Source organism: Crocodylus porosus, unplaced genomic scaffold, assembly GCF_001723895.1.
Source record: "Crocodylus porosus isolate Cpor-Errol unplaced genomic scaffold, CroPor_comp1, whole genome shotgun sequence".
In the NCBI taxonomy this organism is placed as follows: Eukaryota; Metazoa; Chordata; order Crocodylia; family Crocodylidae; genus Crocodylus; species Crocodylus porosus.
Genome location: NW_017728907.1, coordinates 17,105,101 through 17,131,531, shown reverse-complemented (window position 1 = coordinate 17,131,531; position 26,431 = coordinate 17,105,101). Strand labels below are relative to the sequence as shown.

Below are 26,431 nucleotides of genomic sequence, written 5' to 3'. Positions count from 1 at the left end.
ATAACCGGAGAAGACTCTTTTGATTAGGAAGAAGAGGCATCTCCTAGACTCGTACTAGACACAGCAGCCCTAAAATTAGTCTATTTCTACTGTAAAGATGTTTGTATATTATGCTATCACTGACCCTAATAGAAAGCTTTCCAGTCTAACACTGCTTCTGGGGTGTGTTGGCTACAACATAACACTACTTGATAAAGTTTATTGAAAATTTTCCTTCAAAACTGTTTGTCAATGGAAAACTGGATTTTTGACCAAAAAAATCCTTTTTTTTTGCCAGAATTGTTCATTTCCCACAGAAAATTTCAGCAACTTTTTGAAGAAAAACTGAGCAGCTTAAAAAGCTTCCAGGTCTTTTGAAAACCAAAGTACATTGGGTAAAAAATCTAAATGTGTTTAACAAGAAACATGGCTACCCTGCCTCCTGGGAGTAGTGGCATGGGTGCCTCAGTTGCCATTCACCTCCGTGGCAGGGTCCCCCAACCAGACTGCATTTCCCATGAAGCACCATGGCCAGAGGTTCTCCTGGCTCCATAAGTATATGCATGCTGGGGACAGGGATTATAGTGCATCATGGGATTTTGATGGGAGACCCTGGCTGATAGAGGAGTATGGGAATACAAGGGACTTGAATGGCAAACTCCCATTAGACACAAGTATAGCACTCCACGAGTAGAATTTTCAGCGTGTGGCCAAAAATGTTCAGCTTTTGATTTTTCTTCAAGGATTGACATTTTCGAGTGGGGTAGAGGAAGGTGGGCATTTTCTAACCAGCTCTGTTGCTTGTAAATTAATGCTACCTTGCTAGAAGCACATCGCTGAAATAAACTTAGCTACATATAGGGCTTTTCCTGAATTAGCTTTGTCCAACTACGAGACTGTTATTGATATACCATTGTAGTCTGAATGCTTCTCTAAAACCTTTCATGGTACAGAATCAGATCCAAAACCAATTAAATTTAGTGCAAGTCCTTCCAGTGGCTTCAGCAGATTTTGGAAGTTTATAAAACTGTCACATGAGGCCCAAAACTTCAGGGCTTCCAGGATCCACAGTTGTGGGGACACTCACACCATGGAGACTGCTTTGAAGGTGGGGGCTTAAGCGTTTCCAGGGTTTCCAGCCCCAAGACAGGGGCTGGAAAGGAGGTTGGATAGAAGGTCGCCTATCCAACGTCCTTGACTCCAGCTGCCCCATGAGTCTAGAAACCATGCAGCCTTGAGGTCCTTAGCAGCCCCATAGCAAAGACGTCCTGGGGCTGCAGACTCTGCCTTACTAAAATTCACATGACACTACTTCTGTTTCACTGCTGCTGACCTTTGAGTAAGAGCAACACAGAGCTACCAATGACTCCAATGCAGGACCTTTCCTGAACAGCTCTGACTGGCAGAGACAACTCTGTGGCGTTTATTTCAGTAATACCTAAGCACCTTATAGACTTCAGTGTGTTTATCCTCAGAACATCCCCGGTAGTTAGAGAAGTGAGCTCTATTATCTCCATTTTCCTATGTATAAATAGGAACTGAGCCACAGGTACACAAAGGCCAAGATACTCAAAGGTACTGAAATCAACAGGCATTTGGTATCTATGTACCTTTACAGAAATGAGCCTTACAGCACTGGTTCTCAACCAGTATGCCATAGTACCCTGGGGTGCCTCGAGATCCTTTCAAATGTGTCCCAGGGTGTCACTCAATGTTAGCACTGTTAAGTGTATAAACATGATTCACAAGATGAATCAGAGATTCAAATAGCGTCAAAACATTCTCACCTGTCATGGTCTTTCTGAGTTCTTTGCAACAAAAAATGTGTTCTATTCTTTTTCCATAGTTAAAAAAGCAAGTGAAAACTAAGAGCTAACAATTTCTGAGGGGTGCCTTGAACCCAAAAAGGAATGCCTTGAGTATATCAAGGTTAAGAACAACTGCCCTAGGGGCTTACCCAAGATCACAGGGAGCCTGTGACAGAGCACAAACTGAATCCAGGTCTCCCAAATTCCAAATCAGGACCCTGAGTGTTGAATTGTCCTTCCTTGGTATAGCACAGTCATGTTAAATACAAGCCCTGAAAATAGCTGAGATGCTATTTAGAAACATAGGACAGAAACATCCTTTCCAGAGAATGCTCTTTTAGATAGTGGCCCTTTAAGCCATTGCACTAAGAAGGTCTTTCCTGCCCTTGAGAAGGCAGCTGGACTCTCACAGAGCACATGAGTGATGCCCATGCTCTAGACAAAGTACCATGAAACTGTTATTCAGTGTCTCTGACTGTGATGATAGCTCTTCAAAAGCACTAAAGCTCCCCCTGTTAATTATCACCAGGGAGGACTTTAGGAAAGGAAGGAGCTGCCTGCTGGGCAAGCTGCTTTGTCTGACACTGGCTAGGAATTACGTGCAGTGTGCTCCTCCACTTATCCTTGACACATGGAACAGTCTGGGGGTTTAAGATAAATGTCATGTCATTTTTTCTCTGCAGAACACTGACACTAGAAAGAATGCCTCATTGTAATAACCAGCTGCTCACCATCCAGCTGTGGAAGTGAGAAAGGTGGGCAGCTGGATAAACTCATTTTGATTTTCCCAATGGAAACATTGAAATTTTAGAGGAAAAATTAAACTTTCCCTGTAGAATATCCTGATTTTGCAAAAACTCCTGATCCTCTCTCCCTAACTCTTGCCACCACTTGGAAGTGACAGTTAGCGTTACCCAGCCTGTTCCCCAGTGTTGTAAAAGAAAACTAAACTGAAAAGGAGATGAGGTATCTTTTGCCCAGCACGATGGAGAGCTGTGCTTCCCTGAAGCAAGAACAGAGCCACAGTTTGTGGCTCATATAGCTATCATCTACATTGCTGTGTTCTAGATCTCTCTGTTCCACGGGGATTGAAGTTCAAGACTATCACAGAGACCACTGTGGAGGTGCAGTGGGAGTCCTTCGCATTCCCTTTTGATGGCTGGGAGATCAGCTTCATTCCCAAGGTAACAGCAGCTTCAGGTACCACTTTATCTTCCTCACCACTGTCACTGTGTTATCAGTTTTGTGGACAATCACAATAGATCCCATTAAAAGGAGCAGTCACATACAGAATATGTCACAGCACAAAGCTGGGTAAACAAAGTCAGAAACACCATCTGAATAATGTCCCAAGGCTGCTCTGTGCCTACCAAACCCCCTACCCTAAACTGAAAGTACTAAAACTTTATTTTGAAATTTTTCCAACTATTTTACTTGGTCAAATAAAAAATATTGGATTTACCCAAAGAACTTTGTCTGCCTATGTCCTTAGACCAGCATGGCTACAACCAACACCCCCAAAAACTTGAGGTTGCAATTTTGAAATTTCTGTTATAACTTGGGATAAACAATATCAGCTCCATACTGAACTGTGTTTCTCCAGGGATCCTTTTTATCGAGGTATACTAGTACATTGTTTTAGAAGGAATGCTATGAAAGACATCAACATATAACCATGAAAGTAATCATACCCTCTAGTTCCTCTTCCCTCTTACTCTGTCCTCTTGCTCTCTTCCCTCTCTCTTTCTCCGTCTCCTTTCCTTTACCACTCTCTCTCTCTCACTCTCTTCCCCTTTCCCATCCATCTTCCCATTTCCCAGTTCAGAAATAATTCACCTGTCCTAAAGCATAACTATAAACTAGTCAGGGGGGATCAGCAGGCACTGGGGGAGTCACTGTTCCCCCAAGCACTGCCAGGAGTGACCAGGAATAACGGTCACAAGCTGGCAGAGGGTAGATTTAGGTTAGATATCAGGAGGCACTACTTCACAGTCAGGGCGGCTAGGGTCTGGAACCAGCTTCCAAGAGAAGTGGTGCAGGCTCCTACCCTGGGGGTGTTTAAGAGGAGGTTAGATGAACACCTTGCTGGGGTCGTTTGACCCCAATACTCTTTCCTGCCATGGCAGGGGGTCGGACTAGATGATCTGCTCAGGTCCCTTCTGACCCTAGAAACTATGAAACTATGACTTAAAAAAGGCCACATCACACAAACCATTAAATAAATATACACGGGTGTCTAAACTTAGGCATCTAAATCTAATAAAACATCTGATTTTCTGAAGTACTAAGTGACAGTCTTTAGCTAAATCACATATGAAATAATTCTCTTGGCAGAATCTTCACTACAGTTATGAACAAATGAAATTTTTGTCTGCAGAAATCGAAGTTTAGGACTGAAAATGTTACTCTCTTTTAAACACACCAATATCTAAAATATTCATCAATCGTTTAATATTTATATGTTATCTGTACCAAACTGTACATAAATAGCTTACCCTGTTTACAGCACCACTCTACAAAAGTACCCTATGCTTTACAATAAAATAAATGTCAATCAAGAGCCAAACTATATAGTCCTTACTTTTTTTTTACATTAAAATTTGGTGTGATAAAGAACTGCAAAACTAAAGTTTTAAAATATAGAATAGTGGTATTCTAATTAGAAACAGTCCAAAAGTAAGAAAAAAAATTATTTAAACAATTTTGTTTTTCAGGTTTAGTTTCTGACAGACCTGGAGGGATACCATTGTAATTTCACACACAAAATTCTCTTATGAATGGAAGTTCATTTGTTGTATTTATAAGCCCAGAGGTAATTTTCTTTCAGAGTCAGGATAAACCACTAAAAATAAGACATTCTAAAGGAAGCACTCCCAAAGCTTTACATGAGCTAGCAAAAACTAGTACATCTTTAAAATGGTTTATAAATAGTTATGCATAAAGCTTTACAACACCCTGTGAGACAGATTAACTTTGTTCTATCCATTAAGAAATCAAGTCATACAAGAGAGCTTCTGTCTCAGCTTAGTTCTTTGTTAGGACACCCACTCTCCCCAGATTCATTGCACAGACCTATTCCTGATCCTGTCCCATGTCTCAGGAAATCAGTCCCTCATTTTTCTGATGACTGGCAGTGCCGTGTGACATGGTGTGACAGGCAGCACTCACACTCAGTGACACTTGACAGTCACATTTCACTGAGACCCCATTGGGTGCTGGCACCAGTGTAATGATGCCACAGTGTTGTATGGCCTCTAAGATTCAGAATTCACCTCACACAATACAGACAAACCAGTGGCTCCTATTTTCCTATTAGACCTTTGCTCTCATGAAACCTGTGCTGTCTGAATGGCACAGACTGGTGCAGATCAGTAAGTAATGCCTTACAATAGAGCACAGCAGCCACAGCAGGGAAAGGATTTGGGCCTCTGAATTTTGTTAGCAGTGGCATGTCTACACATGTATTTATATGCACCTAAACTTAATGCACCTTTGTTTAAGATGCATTTAGCCGATTTAGGTGCACATCTACATATGGACGCATTAATGTGCATTAAGGCACATTACATTTATGTGTGGATAGCAAAGTTGCATTAGTGCACGTGCAGATACGCTAATGCACATTAATGCAATGTATATCTATTGACATGCACCACGTTAATACACATTAGTGCATCTACACATGCGCTAACGTGACCTAGCTATTCGCACCTAAATTTGATACCTGTTTTATGTAGGTATCAAATTTAGGCTCACATAGCCTTAAATTGCCATTTTTAAGGTGCATTAAGGGCGCACACATGTAGCCATATGCCCTTAATGTGCCTTAAAAATGGCAATTTTAGGCTAAGCCCACTTAAAAGAGGCACGTGTAGACACACCCAGTGTCACTTCATGTGATAAATAATTAAAAGTATGGTGTTTATCTCTCTCAACCTCTACAGTCAAGCCTCTACAGAATCTTAGAAAATGGCAGCCTAAGTATAGCAGCTGTGACCTTAAATGAACTAACACTTCAGGTCAAATTTGTTTCAGATTTAAATTTTGTGAAGTTAAACACTTAAAACTCTTTGATCAATGGAAACATTTCCAAGATTGGAGGGGTGGGCACAGGAGGAGGGAAAATCCAGAAAAGACTATTCCCCCTAAGCAGTACAGCAATGTATTGTCTTCATAAGACCTTAAAAATTAAAATAGACTAGAAGCAAACTATAATACAGTGGTTTTCAACCTGTGGTCCACAGCCTGACTACGATCAATCAAAAGTATGCAGATACCCACGCTTATAATTCAAAAGGATCTACACCTCCAGTCAAAATTTCCAAAGGGGTCCACACCTCCATTTGAAAATTTTAGGGGTCTGCAAATGAAAAAAGGCTAAAAACCACTGCTATGACAAATTTAAATCTAACCAATACATTTCCATTTTCCCATCTGAAGGAAATGTACACACAGCATAAAGAGTATAAAGATAATATATGCTGCAAGATCACATTAACATTAAAACTGGGGTGTATATGGTTATAAAGTTCTGATATCATTGCTTTCTGAACAGTCTACCTTTCTGTAGAATCCTGTATATAAGGCAGTATCCATTTTGTTCTCACAAGGCGGGCAGCCTCTTACAGAGCTATACATGCTGAGCCCTTGCAAGGAGACTGTATTTCTATTCTTCCTTGTTGGTGCTCCATAATATAAAATATAACTTATTTTGGACTGCAAATATATGGTTGTTTTGCATATGGAAAAGCACTGTAATTTGTGGCAGTGAGAATGGTTCTACAAAACAATAAAGAGTAGAGAAAATGATGGAGCAACAAAGGGGTAAAAAAAAAAAAGAAAAGAAAATTAGAAACTATGAAATGGCATTTGTGGATCAAGTGTAAGATTTCCACTATAATAAGAAACAAGGAAAATTTGAATTGAAATCTATGTGCAAAGATTTGCTTACTGTATTATTAGTGAAGACAGTGGCAAGAAAAGATCTATTGTCCAAATACTGACAGGAAAGGTGACATTTGCAGTTGCTTAAAGAGGCACATTTTCCAGAGGAAAACCATAGAGTGCAATGACTTAATAGAAACACTTGAAAAGCACGCTGCACCAAAAACAAAGGCCTCCTAGTTTCACAGAGACATATAAACCACAAAAAACAGCTATCACCCAAGGATCACCAGCAAAGAAAGAGAGATCCGTCCTGGGCCCCTGCTTTCATTGCGTGACCTCCTGTGGAATCAGGCAATCAGCTATACACGCAGGCACATGTGTACATGCATTAAAAATGAGGACTGAATAAAATGCCTCCTGCCTATAAAGTCAATAGTCTGAAAGCAACAACCCAAGGGTGAGGGAGATTTATCTGATTAGTTCTGAGCCATTCTTGCTGGAAGAAATCACCTTTATTTAGACATGGCTGATATTGTGGCCTGATTGAGAAGCCCCCATTCAGAGGGTGAGCAATTCCTCATGCAAGAAATTCACTGAAAACAATAGAATTAATCAGGTAGTATTTTAGCTGATTGAATAAAGGCCATTTATGAAAAAAACCTAGGTGTCCAGGGATTGTGGCCCTAGAGTGTTGCATCATTCCTAGGGTCTGACCCTATGTATCAGGGCCCTGGTAGTCTCCTGTCTAACCCCATCATCTCCTCTAACTGTTGATTCCTTTGAATGTATTGCCAGTTTCAGATGATTATTCTTATCTCCCCAGAACAATGAAGGCGGCGTGATTGCACAGCTTCCTAGCAGTGTCACCACCTTCAACCAGACAGGACTGAAACCAGGGGAAGAGTACACCGTCAATGTCGTAGCCCTCAAGGAACAAGCCAGGAGCCCCCCTACTTCTGACAGCGTCTCAACCTGTGAGTGACTCTGCCCTTTACCCCACAGTCACGGTCTGTCTTTCCACAACTCCAAGCAGTCATCAAGCACTAGGAGGCAAAGCACAACAGAACCATTCAGCCCCAGATCACCAGCTTAAATCTAATCCAGTTAGACAGGGGCCAAAGGCTCTTATCATCAATTGGTAGAGATAGCTTGGTGGGCATGTGAAACAAAACATCAGTTATGATACAAAATTCCTGGGGAACACATACCTGTATCACAGAGAACCAACATCCCATTTGGGATGAATTGTTTCCATCACTGGCAGTCCTGGTTTGGGGCCCAACGAATGAAGAGGCCATGGATGCTGAATCTTCTTCCAGAGTTAGAGGTGGTCACAATAAAACATAACAGAGGCACACAGTGTGGTTAGGATACACTTCCCCTGCAAGGGGCTTAGCAGTCCCAGGGGTAGAAACAGGACTCCAGTTCTTAGGATTTTTCTTCTTGAACCTTTCACCAACAATGCAGTCACACAAAGAGACGACTCCTCAGTAGCTCCCTTTGGCTCAAAACTGAAAAAGCCTTTGAAGAGACACATTTGGATTGACCTGGAGTCCTGAGTGTGTGTTTTGATCCATGTCATCCAAACACGTTTGTCCTCACCATTGAAGGTAATTTGCAACACTGGATTTCCGTTTGCTCACAAACTCAGCGGGAAAAATTCAGCCCTGGTGTAACTCCACTGATTTGCACATGGCATGGAATTGGTCTGTGATATTTATGCAAGCAAAGTAATAATTTGAGATATCAGAGCCAAACCCTCCTACCTGTGAAGAAATTTCAGATCCAAATGCAAATTCTATAACCCAGGCCTATTGTTGATAATACTTGACTAACTTGTGTATTTGTAGTGCCCAAAGCACATTAATAATGGAAGAACTTCTTGTAAACTGAACTGTGATTTGGCTTAAACAAGTACCTTAAATTCTGAGAGCTGATCTGAATCCTGCCAGGATGCAAAAGCAGTTGAGAAACATGACAACAACAGCCTCTCTTGCAGTGTTTTGTCACTATCGGACCTGCTCTGATGCCAGCAGAGGAAGCAGAGGAAAGGTTAAGTGAGCTTAAACAGAGATCAAGTGGAGTTCTGAGTGAAGGCTGAGCTCAGCTATTATTCTATCCAGTTAAAGTCCCCTTCTTCAATAATCTCCCCTTGGACATATTTCTGAGATGAAAGGCTTAGTATTCCCAGCTCTCAAGAACTGCTCAGACAATGGCAATGTCCACACAAGAGACAGAGAAATAAGGGCCAGGTTCCCAAAGGTGCTCCTGAGTGCCCTCAACTCCTGTCCAGGGCCCAGGTCAGGTTGTGAGTAGCAAAGTCAGGAACCAAACCCGAATACCCTCATCACTAGTTTTTTGTGCTAACTTCAAGCCCATTGCTGCCCACATAAATTAGATTACCTTCTATGAGTGTACAGACTGAGGGCAAAGAAACCCTTTCTTTACTCAGGAAAATACAACACTGGGCAAAGTATATACCTACCAAGTGTAGCATGTTCTGCCTTCACTCTGAACTTTTGCAAGCCAGCCAGATGTCTCCCTCCATCCAGGCAATCTGCAAACAGAAACAGGCACTTAAAAAAGCTCTTGGAAGGTCATAAAGGGGGAATGTTCGAGAGAAGTTGTTAATTGGGGGTTTAGTGTTGTCAGGGACTGCCAGGCTCCTAGGAGCCTTTATCTTAAAAGCTCAATATAATAAAGCAGTCTTTGCAGTGCGAGTGGGAAGGTCTTCCGAACTTTACAGAATCGTTCATCTTGTTCTAGCTTTTAGCCTGCTTGATCTCAGCACACACAAACACAAATTCTTCCCTACTGTTTTGCTGCTATATGTAGCAGCTACTTGCATGTGGTGGCTTAACAGAGCCATCTATTGGCCATGCCCCAATGTTTCCTTTCCCCAGGATAAGAAAGCTGCCTCAGACTCGATAGTTTCAGTTCGTGGGGGATTGTTCAAACAAGGTTGGTAGAAATCACAGCTTGTCAGTCCAGAAGGAATCCTTCTGATCATCTAGCCTGGTGGGGGCCACCCTTTTTGGCAGGCCTGCCATAAATTAAGCCTGCACCCTCCCCAAGTGCCACTCTGATTCCTTTCCTCTGCTTTCTGCTTCCTGCCCTGACCTGTCATGTGCCACATGCAGAAGCTACCCATGCCACTTATGACATGCATGCTGCAGACTGGCCACCCCTGATCTAGTGTAACCTGCATCCAGCAAGTCACTGAATATCATTCTGACACCTGCATCTACTCAGCACCTCGTGGTTCCTTATAATTACAAGCTGCCAAAAGATAGCTTCAGGCTGTTCAATTTTGGCTCCCACCGTTCCCATGTCCAAGGGTTAGATCTAAAGGTTTGGCTTGGCTTATTCGGCCTTGAGGGATTGGCCATAAAGTGTGACACTAAATTCTGCTAAAGTCCAAGGATGTTTGGATATAGAGGTTTGGGTCAAGTCCATCTTTTCTGCAAGCTTTGCTATTCACTTAAGGTTCACTGGGGTTTGCACCCCTCAGCTTGGCTTTGAATTTCCAGTTGAAATACACCCAAAATCTCTGCTCCACATTTAGCAGAGCCATCCAGGATTGGTCTGGCTTGAGGCAATAGAAGAACTTTGCAAGAATTCTGCTCTAAGCCATGCAGTAGTCTAGGCTCAAAAACCTTGGGTGACCCTGGCTAATGTAGCTGAAACCAGGAAACTTTGCCAGTATGGTTTAAAACTTTCTCTACAGAAATTTTACAGTTTTTGTTGCAAGGAATTCAGCACATTCTGGATAGCCTGCTGACTGGGCTATATTAATACTGGCATGCAAAACAGTCACACAGAGACTGGGGTTCTCAGAGGACCATAGGGACATTAAGGGGTCAAACAGCATTGAATCTCACTAGTATATATAAGCACCTAACTCCCTTTGGCATCTTTGAAAAGCCAAGTGAAATGGTGCAAAATCAGCATTTTGTTCAGTTTCAACAGCAGTTTTCATGTTCAAAAAACTCTCAGGGACTTGTTTTAAAACTACTAATAACTCTTTCTACCTGAGCAGAAAGCCATGCAAGGGGGTTTTTTTGTTTTGTTTTTTGTTTGGTTGGGTTTTTTTGTAGGAGGGGGAGGTTGCTTTATATTTATGTCATTTGATTTATATACCTGGCTGAATCAGAAGAGAATCTGTACAACTCCATGCTTAGGAGGGTGAGGAAGGAACAGTATTATACAGCCAACCTCATTAAACTCAATGAAACATCCCTTCAACCATGTAGCACAGAGAAAAGAAATAGAATAATGTAATAAGGCCAGTGCACACCAAGCACAATAGAGTTTGGATTGAAAAGTGACTTGTATTGTTGCTGTTCCTCGTATCCCTCCTTTTTCTCTAGTTTTCAGTGTTTGGAGTTCAGTTCTGCAATGTGCTACCCCTGATATAGTCATTTACGTAAGTGCCAAAGAAAGAAAAGAAAGAGAGCCCAAACCATTCTGATCTGATAACATTCCTCGCTCACTTTGCACTGGTATAAGTGACTGAACAAGGCATGGGTCATGTGGAAGGAGGGGTGAAATCTGGTCATTAGTCTCTGATGCCAGGACCTAGGAACAGGGTCACTCAACTGCCCCATCCCTCCACTCTACTAACACCTCCCTTGCTCCCACAAATATCCCTGATTTCTGCACTCACTCAAAAATACCCAAGTCTTTCATACATCCTCTCTTCCTCCATTCTTCCTTGATCATCCATCCAGAGGCAAAGCTATAAATTTTAGCACCCTGAGAAAAACTTCAATGGAAGGAGAGCGGAGGGTGAGTGTTCCTTTGTCAAATCTGGAGCAACCCTCAACCCCAACAGCCATAGGAACCAAGCTGGAGAAGCTCTGCACCACCCTGATGTAAGAGATGGATGCTAGGACAAAGTAGGAGCAGCTCTGAACCACCTAGTCCTAGAACCTGAGATGAATCAGCCCCGTGCTGCCTGGCCACAGGAGGGTCTTACCTGCCTCAGTCACTCCATCTCACCTTGGACATCTGCACATTTGGTCCCTATTACTTGATGACATTTATGACACATAGAAAATGCATTTTAAATATGTCTTTTTTTTTACATGCACTGAGTGAATGTCAATGTCAACTTATTTATTACTAGTTATTTAACATAATTTATGCTATCACTAGTCAAAGAAAACCCACACAATAAAAAGCTGGATAATAGGCCTTAGATCCCCAAATAGAAAATAAGTCTCAGAATTGGCTGCTTAGCAGACACTGAATGTTAATGTTGCTATAGTACATGAGCAATAACCGAATGTTTGGCTCTTGTCAACCATTACAATGTTTAGGGCTACAAAAAGGTTATACTCCAAATGGCATTGACCCAGAATTTGAACCAAAACTTCTCAGAAAAGTACTGCTTTCTTAAGAATATTTTTCGTGTCTATGCAGTCCACAGTTTTGAGTTCCTTCTAAGGGAAAAAGCAAAAGGGTCAAAATGGTCAGGTGGGATTCAAACATCAACAGAGAGCAGTAGAGATCCCAAGAGGCAAATCATTTTTCATGCAATTTTCAGACTAGCTATTCCAGGCTCAAGAGACTTTGTGAAGGGCAGGTAGGGCACCTGGAATATTGTAACTGATGGCTAGTTTCTTGACAACGCAAGCTGTTTTCTCATCTCCTTTCCATATTTAAAACATACTAGAAATCCACAGGTTATAAGAAACTGGCTAACTGGTAGGTCTCCAAATGCACCTATAAACAAAGAATCATCATTAAAACCAATGTGTTTCTAGTGAAGTTCCTAAAAAAATCACTTCTTCAACCTTAATCAGTGAACCTATAAGAAAATATGAATTCGCCACTTTCAAAAAAATGTACAGGTGCCACAAAAACTGGGCAAGTAGTAAATAATACAGAGGAAGCAGCACTGATATATATCAATATGAATTGCTTTGTAAACTACACACAAGCAAACAGTATGCATTTTCAAATAACCAAATTAAAGGGAAAAGAATGTAGACTACAGTTACAACATAGTGGATTTTATCCTAGGGAGCAGTGGCAGAAAAACACTTGTGAAGGTTCACAGAAGATACTCAGCTAGACATAAGTTGCAGTACAACTCTAGATTCAACTCTAGAACAAATGCAGTCTTTGGAAGTATAAATATGAGACTGTTGAGGAGGAGATATAAGTTATTTCCTCAGTATTTTGCACTGGTGTAGCTGCTATTGCAATATTCAATCCAGTTCCAGTATCCACAGTTCAGAGAGGATTCTGATATTCTGAAAAGAGTTAAGAAAAGAGCCACGAGAGTGGTTAGAATATTAGAAAATATGCTGAACAGCAAGGGAGACTCAAGGAGTTCAATCTATCACTTAAAAAAGAGGTTAAGGAGTAACTTGGATCCAATCTACATACAGGTACCTACAAGAGGAAAAGAAATGTGATAATAAGAACTAATTCAGAAATGTTGTAAAGGGGAACAGATTAGAGAGGAACACAAACTACATGATCTCAATGGCCTCTTCTAGCCTTTCAACTGATTTATGTTACTTTAGTAGCATTAATGGTGGATTAGTCTTCCTAGAGTATAGACATTTTGGTCCAAACTGCCAAATTATTTTTGGCTGCTTCCATTTTCTGAAGGCTCAGTTAAAAATTTCTTAAAGCCACACAATTCTCAGAAAGTGCTAGGCACCCACCCTTTGAAAAATTAAACCACTTGAAGGGGCCTGAAATTGAGAACCCAGAAACTGAAGCACCTAAAATCACCAGCAATTTTTGATAAAGTGTGTTTTATGTTCTTTTGTCATGGATAAAAATCCAACCCAAAGGCATTTTATTGAGGCAGCACATTAGCCTAATGAATGACTAGGTTATACCTCTTTCTTTAAAGAGCTGTAATGATTCATGTTCTCCTCTTGGTTTAGTCCCACTATACATGGACTTTGGCTTATGGGTGGACAGTTCCCATAAGAATCCTATGCTTTGTGTATCTATCTGGACCAAACTCAAGAATTTATTCAGATCCACCCACCATTAGAAATACAGGACTGGAGGGGGGCTTCTGAGTGCAGTCCCCATAATGCTTCTTGTAACATCTTATTACTTGGCAGCCAGGAGCAACTCATCTAAACAATTTTGTATCACAACTCTTGTTTGTTCTTTTCCCACTTTGTTTGCCCAGTTATTAAGTTGAAACATGCAATTGGCTCCTTCAAAGACAAGAGGTTTCAAGTCTACCCACTCTTGTTCCAGGGCTGGATTCCCTGTAATTGATGTTTTGCCTTGATGTTTAATTCCCCTAACAAACATGTTTGTTTGGTGTTCAGTAATTGATGGGCCAACCCAGATCATGGTGCGAGACGTCTCAGACACGGTGGCCTTTGTGGAGTGGACCCCACCACGAGCCAAAGTAGACTACATCCTGCTGAAGTATGGCTTGGTGAATGGGGAAGGGGGAAAGACCACCTTCCGCCTGCAGCCTCCTCTTAGCCAATATTCAATGCAAGCCCTGCGGCCTGGCTCACAGTACGAAGTCTCCATAAGTGCTGTACGAGGGACTAATGAGAGTGACCCAGCTGTCACCCACTTTGCAACAGGTATGTTAATGATGCTTAGAAGTCTGTTGCTTGAGTCTGTTCCACAGCCAAGGACTAATATGGCGAGCAGGTCAGCTTGCTGGAAGACTAAGAGATGTACTTAGGAAGACAGGTACTCTGGAAGACATGTCCTCCAAAAGGGCAGTTCTCTTTCTGACTGAGTGAGCAAACAAGCTAAATCTCTGCCTGACAGAATGAGCCACACCCAACTGGTTGCTGCCTGATGGACTAACATGCTAGCTAGGCAACTGTCTTGAAAAATGATGAACTGCCTGACAAACAAGCAGACACTGAAATTTAAATCCACTGTGGCCACTTGTAGAGAGAAGAGAGAGTTCCTACCCACAGGATCATGCTGACTCCTTCTCTACTTGGTCCATGACCAAAGCTAGGCAAGAGAAGGTGACACCTTACTCCTCCTCTGCCACCTGCTGTGTATTTGCCCCTGAAAAAAATTCCTGACCTCCAGGAGACCCCATCTTATGAGAACCTGTCTGCTGTGCTGTGATTCACTGCCTCTTTGTGTGACCTCTCATTCTGCATGACTTCAGGGTAAATTTTTCTCAGGTGAAGGATCTTTCCACTATGGCAGATCTGTACAATATCTCTGTTTGAAAGCTTTTGTCTACAGCACAAACCCATCTATAAGTATTTTACAGGATTTGCTGTCTGTCTTTATCTATTCTGTCTATCTGTCCTAACTGCAATGTGTATTTCCTAAGTGAATAAAAATAATTCCAGGTCTGTAGTGTAATACAGTAATTTAGATTCTCATCCATTAAAATCATGTGTACTTGGACTGAAGTCAATGGGGCTGTTGCAGTAAGGAACTAGTTTGTAACCCAGAGACATCAGTTTGGTACAAGATAAGACTGGATGATCCTTCCATGGGTGTGTGCTCTAACCTTAGATCCAGATCAGAAACTTTCCAGAATTCAGGGGAGTTCAAACCTCTCTAAGTTTACACGCTATTCACGTTACTCACAGCATGAACGTGCCTCACAAAGGACTGGATTTTGGACAAGTATCACAGGAAGGGCTAACCTCTACACAAGTTTCCAGAATCATTTAGATCTTCAATTTAGTTTGAAACTTTGGCCAAAAGTGTCAAGGAACAGGGGGCCAAAAGTTAGCCTCCAAAGTCTATATGTAGCAACTTAAATCAGTAGCCTGATATTCTATTGAATCTACTGAGCATTTTGTTGCCAAGCAGTTAGGAACCTAACTTTAGGTTTGCTTTTATTACAAAATGTTATTCCTCTCTGTACCTATACAAATTAAATACATTAGATGGATGTGCTGCCGGAGACAATCTGCAGTCAAGCAGCTGAAAACAATACAGTTAAAAATGTTATCTTATTTTTATATCTTATAAGAATACTCTAACTGGTCGGTAAAACTTTAATTAATAGTAAGCCTGTGGATAGCTAACAGGTTTAATTTACCGTGCCATAAAGGAGGAGGGAGACAGCACATTTCAGTGCTGTTTTATGGTTTATAAATTACCTTTCATGTATATTACCAGTAGATACTAGGGCTTCTATGACAATAATCATAGTATGTGTACTGTTTATATTTATAGTAAGTTGTACAGGTACATTGATTTGCTGAGTCTGCCTTTCCTTGTTTTATTTCTATAAGAGCTTATAATAAAAAAAACCATAAAAGAAAATTGGCTAATAGTTATACCCTACATACAACAACCCAGCATATAAAATGGCCAAATCCTGTCCTTAGTTAGATTTATGGGAGCCTTGTTTCCAGCAGGTTCATATACTATGTAAACGAGTGGCAAATTTTGCTAACATTTATAAGCATATATAAGCAGTGCCAAACCATGGTGCAGTCAAAATACACTGTTGGAGTCTGTAGATCAGCATGAGATCTTGTATTGAAGTCAGTTAAGAAGAACTCAGGAGTTTTTTGCTGTGCCCACTGACCCCTTTTCTGATCATTCCATGCTTCAGTTTACCCATTTGTAAATGGGAATAATTATTATTCCTTACCTTAGTGGGGTGCTGGGGAAGTTCAGTGTCAGTGCAATTTAATGGAAGGGGTAATTTAACAGTCTTTTAAATAACTTATCAAGGGAATTAATTATCTACCATGATGGGGAATTCTCCATCATTTGATATCTTTAAATCAAGGCTGAGTGTCATTTAAGAGAGATTTGCTAATGCTCTCACAAGTTATTGGGTTTGATCTAGGTCTTACTGAATGGAGTTCTACCAGCTGTGTTGTACAGATGGTCAAAGATGATGATTATAATGGTCCTATATGGCCTTCAAATCTCTGAGTTACCATAGATGCTCAGATACCACAGTGATGGGGATCATATATGCATCATGTCAGACAGACACTTTAGTAAGTGCAACTGCAGCCAAAATGTGCATGTTGCTTGCCAGTCAGAGAACAGTTCCAGCAATGTCTGAGGTAGTTCAATACCATAGTCTCACAATAGCATGACTCAGATTCCTTACTGATGGGCAACAGTTTGTTTAACCAAGTAGTTCACATTCAGAGGGGACAAGCCCAGGAAGTGAAACCACGTTTGTTTTCTTACATTCTACAGAGATTGATGCTCCCAAGAACGTCCGTGTTGGGTTTCGGACATCAGCCAGCCTGGAACTTGAGTGGGATAACAGTGAGGCCGAGGTGCAGAATTACAAGGTGGTGTACAGCACGCTGGCAGGCGAGCAGTACCACGAGGTGCTGGTGCCACGGAACTCAGGGCCAACAACCAAGACCACGCTCATTGGTGAGTCCTTCGTCCACTGCTACAAATGTGGGCTAGGATCCAGAGTTACACCAGGCAGCCTCTTCTCCTCCAAATGCCAGGCTGAATAGGGAGGTCAGCAAGTGAGCACAGAGGGATTCAAAGCGAGTGCAACATACAGCTTTGTCCACTGCCATCTCCATGTACTTACGCTGCTTCCAGACAACTTGGTCAGCTACTTCACATCGACTTGGTATCACATAGGTGTGGTGGCACTGACTTCAGTGGAATGTCCTGCTTGAGGCTGTTGCAAATGTGAGAAGAATCAGGCTCCCTTACACTTTCACTTATTCCCAATTATCTCTATTTGTACAGTCAGAACTATCTGAATGTCACTGCTTCTTGTTTCTAGTGTAATTGACTGCCTCAGCTAAAGCTGTGTAATGTGCATTTGCCAAACTGAAACATCTGAAAATCAAACCAATTAATTCCAGGTCAACTCCAAACAAAAAATGTACATTTTTCAGTGCATTTTTTTAAAAAATGCTCCTAGTCCAACAAAAAGTTTTATATGACTCAAGCCAAACTATTTTCTTAAAGAAGTCAGACACTTTAAATGCTTTTAAAATAAAATTTGAAGAGTGAAGACTTAGGCACCATTTACAAAATGGAGGATTAGGAGCTTGTGCCTACCTTGTGCCTTACAATTTATCAGTTAGGCACTCACCAGGGAGGTAAGGGATACTAATAGTAGCCTTCCTCTATGTCTGGCCTGGAACAGAAAATTGAACTTGAGTGTCCCATCTCCCAGGCAAATGCCAAAACCACTGGGTGGTGTGGGGTTAGTTTCCCTGTATCTATCTTCTTGAAGCTATTCCAGACAGTATAACTAATTAAATATCCTCTGGAACAAGAACAGGAACCCAGCTATGTTCCCCCTCAGGTGTCTAACCATCAAGACTAGAAAAATGTCTGCCTACATTCATGATATAGTGCAGTATATACCCAAATTAGCTAATGTGCCAGAAGCAGTTTAGCTGTGGCAATAATTTCCCATAATGGCTAATTTACCTTCTTTCTTAGCAGTGTCAATGAGCCTGCATGGAGCTCCTTGCCTTTTTAGTTATACTGCTTTAGTTTCATAGACATTACATAGACATTAGGGCTGGAAGGGACCTCGGGAGATCATCGAGTCCAGCCCCAAACTGTAATCCAGTTCTGGATTTAGGTTTAAGCTACTTAAGATACAGTTTAGGGCCTCACAATATGAGGGGCTTCTAAATAAGAAAAAAACTGACTCAATATCAAGTTTTATAATAATCAGTTGGTAAATAAAGGAGATACAGGAAAATGATTCTCTAAATATGGACATTTTCATTGTAATATGTCAAAAATATAGCTACCATTTTTATCATATGGGGCCTCTTAAAATAGACATAGTTTAGGGCCTCAGCATGTCATAATCTGGCACTGCTGTAATCTCATCTAGATCTTCGGCAGTGCATAAAATCATGTACTTCTCTTACCTCGCTGGAATCTCTTCTCGCTGGAATCTCTTATGGTTTACTGCAGTTGGACATTTGCCTCCCTGGATCTCCCATGTAGTTGTGGCATCTAGTTCCATAGTAAATGAAGGATATTTGGGGTGGGAGAAGGAGGTGGGGAGCTGGGGTCAGATTATGGTAGATTGGAAGCCACAAACCTTCAGCTGGAAGGGGCATAACACAAGACAGACAGCAAGGCCCAAAACTAATTAAAGCAGTGAAGTCAGTATTGCATATGTGAAAAATAAGGTATTAGACACGATTTGTTATTCATTTCATAATGGTAAATACCTGAAGAAGCAGAATTTGAGTTGAGGGAGTTGACCCAGACTCCCAAAATGGGGGTCTGCTTCTACTCACTTGCAGTCTTTCTTCAGAAATATTACTAGGTAAGGGAAAAGAGGTTATTGGTAAAAACTGTAAATGAGACAAATTCTAACCTCAGTTACGCTGATGTACATTTAGTGTTACTCTGTCAATGTGAGCAGAATCCAGATAGAGTTACCCTGGATTTACCCTAATGTAATCAGAGATATCATCTATTACTAAAACTGCAGTCATAGCACTGTGAGTTGCCAAATAAAACCAATTAACAGAAATACAGTAAAAGGTGACCCCCCCCCCAGATAGATAGCTGGATTTGTATACAGGGAAAGGCTGAAAAAGGCTTGTCGAAGCACCTGAGAAAGCCATTTGAGCCAGCTAGCTAGTTTTCTTTAAGCCTTCTAGACAAGGCAAAAGCCACTGAAAACTAGATTGGACCAAGTAGTAGAATTAGATATACTCAGCGAAATAACTCCAGTTCTTTCTCCCTCATTTGTCTACCTTGTCTATTTAGAGTATAAGTTCTTTGAGGAAGGAACAGTCTCCTATATGTGCCAGCGCAGCAACCTATACAATAGCGCGCTGGTCTTGGTTAGTGCCCCTATGTGCCACTGCAACACAATTATTCAAAATAACCATGGCAAGATACCCCCCTGTAGGAGAGGGAGAGTCTAAATGAGAGGAAGAGAGTGAGTCTGATATCTATGATACAGGGGCAGACAATTATAGAACTAAAGAGAACCAAGCCCCAATATTGTATTTCTGAAGAGATTAAAATGGCCATAGCTTGAAAAGCTAGACATGCCAAATCAATGGCAAAGCTGCCATTGTCTTCAGCGTGGAAAAGATCTCTTTGCAGAGCTATGTGGTTTGCCTAGGTGCTTTACAAACTCTTTATCTGAGTTCTCCCCATTGTTGCTACGATGAGTCTATTCTGTATGAGAAAAAGAAAGGTGTCACAGTCACATGGGCCACAAATTCCACAGGTATTTAGGACCTGAAATCAATGAGTACCTTTCCATGGACTTCAGCAGGCTTTGAATGGTCATAAAAAGCTCCTACTTCAGTAGGCCATGAGGTCATTGTTGACTACTGGCATAGCAACATGTTCAGCTGGAAGGGGCATATAGAGAATACAAGGCCAAGAGTACCTGGGAATCCCTATAGTGAGGCAGTATACAATTCCACAGGAACACTTGAGGGTGCAACCCCTTGTCACCACCAGCACCACACCAGTTTAGTTTGCGCCTTTCTGGTCTTGCAGATTACATCAGCTTCTGAAGTCTAGGGGCAGCTTTAATTTCTTGTTCTCCTTAAAAAATGCTTCTTTTTAGGAAATCACCTGGCAGTCCCCTTTCCCATGAATTGCCTCCTAGCTTTTCTAGTAGTGATGAGTCAGAGCTGAAAAGATTAGATCTGTACTCAAATATCCCTTCAGACCCAAAGAAGTTCAAACCTGGGGCCTTGGATCAGGCCTTTCTTTAGACTCTAGCCCTGCAGAAATTCCCTGATTAACATGTTCACTGTGTCTGTGACCACTTTCAGACAGCATACAGGCCAGAATTAAGTGCTGTAGTCCAAGTGTCTTATACAGTGTCAGGATAATTCCCCCTGGATCATATTAACAAAATATTCATAGATAGCTCTGTTCTGCAGCTCTCCTTATAATTATTCTTTTCTCCTTGATGTTTAGTTACTTTTCCATTATATGACTCAACTCCATAGATATGGAAGCTCAGCCAGTAAAAGTGACTGAATTTTATATAATGCTTTCTTCCACCAGTGTCATCATCATTATGATCATCATACAATTGTACAGTTTCCAGCTCCCAAGGCAGTGTATAACAAAAACAAATATGCTATAATTACAGCACAGTAAAACACCACTCTGTTAAAACAGAAATCACTTAAACTTGACATAAACTTTCCCCATCACTAAAATTTGGCAGCTGCTTTACAGCATAGCAACACTCCACTACAGTTTATGAATGGAAGTGAAGAAGAATAACTATCCAATTAAACTGTGGGAGGAATATCAGTCTGCAGAAGGTAATTAACCAAAGCAGAATTTGAGCAGGTCTCCAGAGCTACTGCCCCTACTTATGCAATGAATTTCAGAAAATGGCTAATGATCACAGCCAATCAGGACCTGGGTGTGATGTGTCATCCAACAGCTAGCACCTCCATCAGCACAGATCTCCTATACATTGCTCATAGGCACTGTGTCCCCACTGACTCTGGAGGAATTATGGCATCCACCTAATATTAACATCACCTTCTCAGCATCTGAGGTTTCCCTGGAGATCTTCGAGCTGAGTAATGTCAGAGGCCAGTTCTGTTTTTCTAACACATTCTGAGGAACTGAAGTCAGAAACAAAAGGGAGGGAGGTGGCAAACTGGCAATAGTCTGCCATGAAGAGCTGAGGCCAGGCATCAAAGGACTGAAGAAGAAATTCTCCCAGTGGTACAAGCTCCACATGTGTGGCCTGGTGTTTGTGCCCCCAGGCAGGCACCTAGACAATGGGAGGATTGGCCTGCATTTTCAAAGAACATCCTGTTGCCCTGGTACAGAGTTTCACTATTCCCAGCCCCCTCAATCCTTTCTTCCCCACGCATTTTGTGGGGGACACCAAAGGAGAAAACTGGTTGCTGAGTTACAGCATGATTGAGCACCCTGTGGGTGGTGAGAAATTAGGGCAGTCTCAAAGGAGCCACAATGCAGTTATTTAGATGCAGCTAGCTAGGAGGACCGCAGTGGCAACCTCACAGGTCAGCTCCTACTTCCACACCAGGATCCAAATAATTGCACCCAGAAACTAGAGAAAGCAACACAATGTGACTGTCATGACTGGAAGACAAGAGCTCCTTTATTTTCCCTTGGACTACAAGGGCATGGTTGAGCCTTAGATCACTGGAACCCAGTCTCTACTACTTCCATAATATTCCCCTGGGTTTGCACTACTCCGGGCTTCCTTCTACCCAGCTTACCCTTGCAGCCAGCTCTGTCCCTTAAGGATGAAGCTGGTGTCTCCCTCAATCTCATGTTCCCTGTGTCTTTGTTTTCAGACTGGATCTTAACTACTGTCCATCTGCCATATCTAGATATTGATGTGTTAGTGCCTTGCATGGCAAAGATTTTACAGTCCAACTGATTTTTTGGGGAATGCCCAAGACATTTGTAAACTGTTGTGTGGAACAGTACTGCCGCAAAGTGGCTTGTTTAAGGAACTGCATCATTTTTACCACGTATGGCATTTAGTTAATGTTCAAAAAAGCACCTTTTCCCCAAAACTATTAATTATGGATACCTTGCAGTTGTCTCTGACAGCTGCCTGCTAGATTTGCTCATCTCAAAACAGAAAATATGGCTTCTTAGCTGATATCCCATACCTGGGATCTGAAAGGCAAGCTGTGTTCACCCTTTCCAATACATCCTCCTCATAACTGAAGTTCTGTGAAGGGAGCTTTGTTAACAATTCTGTGGATGATACATGAGTCAAAAAACACACCAGTTCCTGGCACTATATGTTTATTAGTTTCCCAACAGCCCTCTCCTAAAGCCAAATAACAGAAGTCTAAAGCCCGATTCTCACCTGGTGTAAACCTATAAAACAGAGTCCCTTTAGAACAGCTCAGGACTTGACCCAGAGATCACTGGAGTAGAAAAGACTGAATATTGCTTTTTCATTTGTTACTTCTCTCTTATGCAGAAAATAGGCAGAAAAGGTGCTGCGTGCAGCTGATCAAAATATTTGCAGTGAAAGACTTGGTGTGAGCATTGGTCCTTTTTCCAAAATCAGGAATTTTTGTAACTTTTAAAATAAAGTTTTCCAGAGTCTTTTCCCAGCCTTCTCCATGTTTTCTGATTCAGTTAATCATTCTTCCTGTTTCTCCCTTCCCTTCTTTCATTCTCTCTTCCCTCCTTTTTAATGTCAAAATGGAAATTAAGGAGGAAGAAGAAAGGACAACTGAAACATTTCAGATAAATAAAAATCCTACAGCCAAAACAAAAATGTCTTCCAAGATTTTGCAGTTTTTCACCAGTTTCCCTTCCCCTTCATTGTATGGCCAGATCTAGGGTCGAGGTTGGCATTGTGGAATTATTCTCCCTTTCTCCTCATGCACAACCACATACAGATCTTGCAGGATTCCCTATCCTGAAAGAAAGAAAAAAGGAAAGAGCAGGGGAAGAATGCTTCCCTCACTTCTGTTTAACATCTTGGGAAAGCAGCACCTAGATGCTGCACAGATTCAGTAGATGGTCCGTACTGAATCTCATAACTGTGCTTACAGAGAAGTATGAAACAGGTTTCCTTTAATTCCACTGGCAAGGATGTTCTGCTCTATAGGGGGATTTATTTTTAGTGTTTGTTTTGTCTATGTCTCTCCGCATGAAACTAGCTGCCACTGTTGCTTGTCTCCTTGCAAAGATACAGCCTGTTGGCTGGGTCCCTACCGTTTTCAAAGACATTGCATCATTTATGCAGTCCCACTCTGTGACAGCTCTTAAGAGTTCAGAGTAACATGAAATTTGGAGCCCTGGTGATGGCAAAGGTTCCAATTTGTTATAGCTCACTCCCTCTTCTTTTTTTTTTAACTTTCATATGCCTCTATGTTTCCTGGTTCCTTCCGGAACAGGGAAAGACCAGTCTCCTATTTCTAATTTCCAGTGTGATCGGTATCAGGAAGTATGGGAAATCTCACACAATGAGCAGGCTGGATTTTTAAGCTCAAATGGTTTGGAAAGTTCAGATAGCATGAAGATAACATCTGAAAGTTAGGGATGCTTATTCAAGTATTAGAACTTTTGCCACTGCTGGCCCTGGGATTGTGCTGTCCTTTGTGGAGAAGATGGAGGGTAGGCTCTTACTTCTGCACATAGTTAAGGTGGAGAGGGTAAAAAGGGTAAAGGAAATCATGGGATCAGCATGCAGCACTGAGGCAGGGGGAGGGGGTGAAGGGAGGCAGGGACAGGGGTGTAGCAAGAAAGTCCTGCGCCCTGAGCAACAGTGATGGCGAGAGCAGTGGCCAGGCTGGCAATGGCTCTATTTTTGTGTCCTGGTCATCCACTCCTCACAATGCTGCTTGGGAGTCTGTCATTATGTATAAGATTGGTGTTCTTGATACTGTAGGGTCAACAAATTGAGGAAAGGATTTGACTGCTTTTACAGGCATGGGTAAAGAATCCAGCAAGTGCTGGGTTCCCATCTTCACATGCTTGCTGTGAGGGCCTGTTCATAGAGCAGAGCCATCTGACTGGCTGGGGGAAGATCAGCTGCTCAACTTCACTGTCCTTATCCCACTGAGCAGAGCAAAAAATGAAAACTGGTGTCTCACGATTTGGGGTGCCAGCAGAAGGAATCTGGTCCCATACACAGAATCTGAACGAATGCCACATTTCATTTCAGCTGAAGTATTGATAGCTCCAACCCCCGAGGATCCTAAGCCAGATTCTGCACCTAGGATTCTAGAGGGGAAGGATCACCACCCTGGACCTGCTTGTCATGCATCTGTAGCTGCACAACAAGGTGTGGTTAGCCCTACTGACCGCTTCCTTGCATTGGCAGCTCATGTCCATCCCAGACTCAACAATGACTCCAAGATCCCTTTTAGCCACTGTGTTGTTGAGAAGGGTGTTCCCCAGCCTATAGGTGTGTTGCTGGTTCCTCCTCCCCAGGTACAGCACCTTGCACTCGTCTGTGTTGAATTCCATCCTATTCTCATCCGCCCACCCTTGTAACCTGTCTAGATCTAGTTGGATTCTGTCCCTCCCCTCCAGTGTGCCACTTCTCCCAACATCTTTGTGTCATCAGCAAATTTGGATAGTGTGCTTTCCACGCCCACCTCCTGCTGCTTTTTCATGTTATAAAGGAGTGGTTAGGATTTAGCTTAACTTAGCTATTCAATTCAATTATTAGTAGTATTACAACCAGGGATGCTGAGTGTGCTGGCTCAGTCAATTCTGGGGATTGAAGGGGAAACAGAGTTAGTGCTCCACACCCCTCACGTTTCCCTTCGACCCAGGTCTCCTCCAGAAAGCAGCACCTTGGAAGAGGCTGAGGTTGTGGAGGCAAGTGGCTCAGCTGAGGCAGCTCCTCCTGCTGTTCAGCCTCAGCCTGCTGAGAAGGAGGAAAAGGCAGGATCCTCACCTTCAACCCAGAAGCGGGGGAGTAGTGTAGTGTGGGATCATTTTGAGGTGGCAGATGATCCCAGATTTGCCATCTGCCAGCACTGCCGAAGGCACATCAGACGTAGCAAGGATGTGAGACACTTCCCCACCATGGCCATACTGCTGCATCTGAGGAGGCACCACCCCCTTGCCCTTCCTGCTGCTCAGCTGGGCACCAGTGCGAGTGTGCCGAAAGGGAAGTCCTCTCTGCTCACTCCAAAGTCCCTTTACCCCAAAAGCAGAGGCAGGCCACCCTGGACCAGTGGGCGAAAGGTGGACAGAAAGGGGAAGGGATGTTCCCAAGGCATGCGAGATCACCCAGAGCACTGGGGAGATGCTTGCTCTGGATAGCCAGCCCTTCTCCCTAGTTGAGCAACCAGGGTTCAGGTGTTCATAGCACTTCTAGCCCCATTTTACAAAGTGCCTGCACACACCACCTTTAGCAGGGCAGTGGTGCCCTCCCTGTAGCAGGCATGCTGGGAGTACTTGAGGGAGGAGCTGTGCAAGACAGGGCCGCAGGTAGCTTTGCACTTCACCTCTGACATCTGGAGCAGCCGGGGTGGCGATCACACCTACCTCTCCCTCACAGGGCACTGGTGCGATCAGTCAGGCTGTCGGTGGGCTCTACTGCAAGCTGAGTTGCTGGATGAGTCCCACACAGCACGGGAGATCATGGAGACCATGAACCGCCTGGTGCAGGAGTGGCTCATTGGGCACGCCAAGGTCACCCACAGGTTCATGGTCACCGACAATGGGGCCAATATGGTGAAGGCTGTTCATGCTGCCAACTTTGTTGGCATCCGCTATGTGGCACACAGGCTGCACCTAATAGTGAGGGATGCTTTGGAGGAGAACAGGGCTGCCAGTGACGGTGCCACCACCACTACTGCTACAAGCCAGCTGATTTCGAAATTTCATAGATTTTATAGATTTCATAGACATCCAAGCTGGAAGGGACCCCAGAGGATCGAGTCCAGCTCCCTGCCCCACAGGTAGGAAATCAGCAGGGATCATAGGATCCCAGCAAGAGAAGCATCCAAGTGTGTCTTGAAGGCATTCAAAGTGGGTGCTTGAAATGCCTTCAGTGGCAGTCTATTCCAAACCTTGGGGGCTAGGACAGTAAAAAAGTTCTCCTTATGTCCAGCCTGAATCTGTTGCAGCAGAGTTTGTGACTGTTTGATCTTGTCATCCCTTGGGGTGCTCTGGTGAACAGATGTTCCCCAGATCCTGGTGGCCACCCCTGAGAAACTTATAGGTGGCCATCAGATCATCCCTGAGCCTGCACTTTTCCAGGATGAAGAATCCCATGGCTCTCAGCCTCTCATCATAAGGGCTGTTTTCCTGACCTCTGATCATGCACGTGGCTCTCCTCTGGACTCTCTCAAGCTTCTCCACATCCTTTTTGAATTGTGGAGCCCAAAACT

The 26,431-nt window shown here is 42.7% G+C and overlaps 1 protein-coding gene across 1 annotated transcript in view; it reads left to right on the top strand.

Annotated features, from left to right (window-relative positions):
* Window positions 1-26,431, top strand: part of TNR (tenascin R) — a 72,063-nt gene that overhangs the window by 11,759 nt on the left and 33,873 nt on the right. Inside the window, exons 4-7 of the mRNA XM_019530885.1 lie at window positions 2,856-2,971; window positions 7,498-7,648; window positions 13,985-14,254; window positions 16,827-17,012. Of these exons, the coding sequence (XP_019386430.1) occupies window positions 2,856-2,971; window positions 7,498-7,648; window positions 13,985-14,254; window positions 16,827-17,012 (723 nt within the window). The remainder of the gene's footprint in view (window positions 1-2,855; window positions 2,972-7,497; window positions 7,649-13,984; window positions 14,255-16,826; window positions 17,013-26,431) is intronic.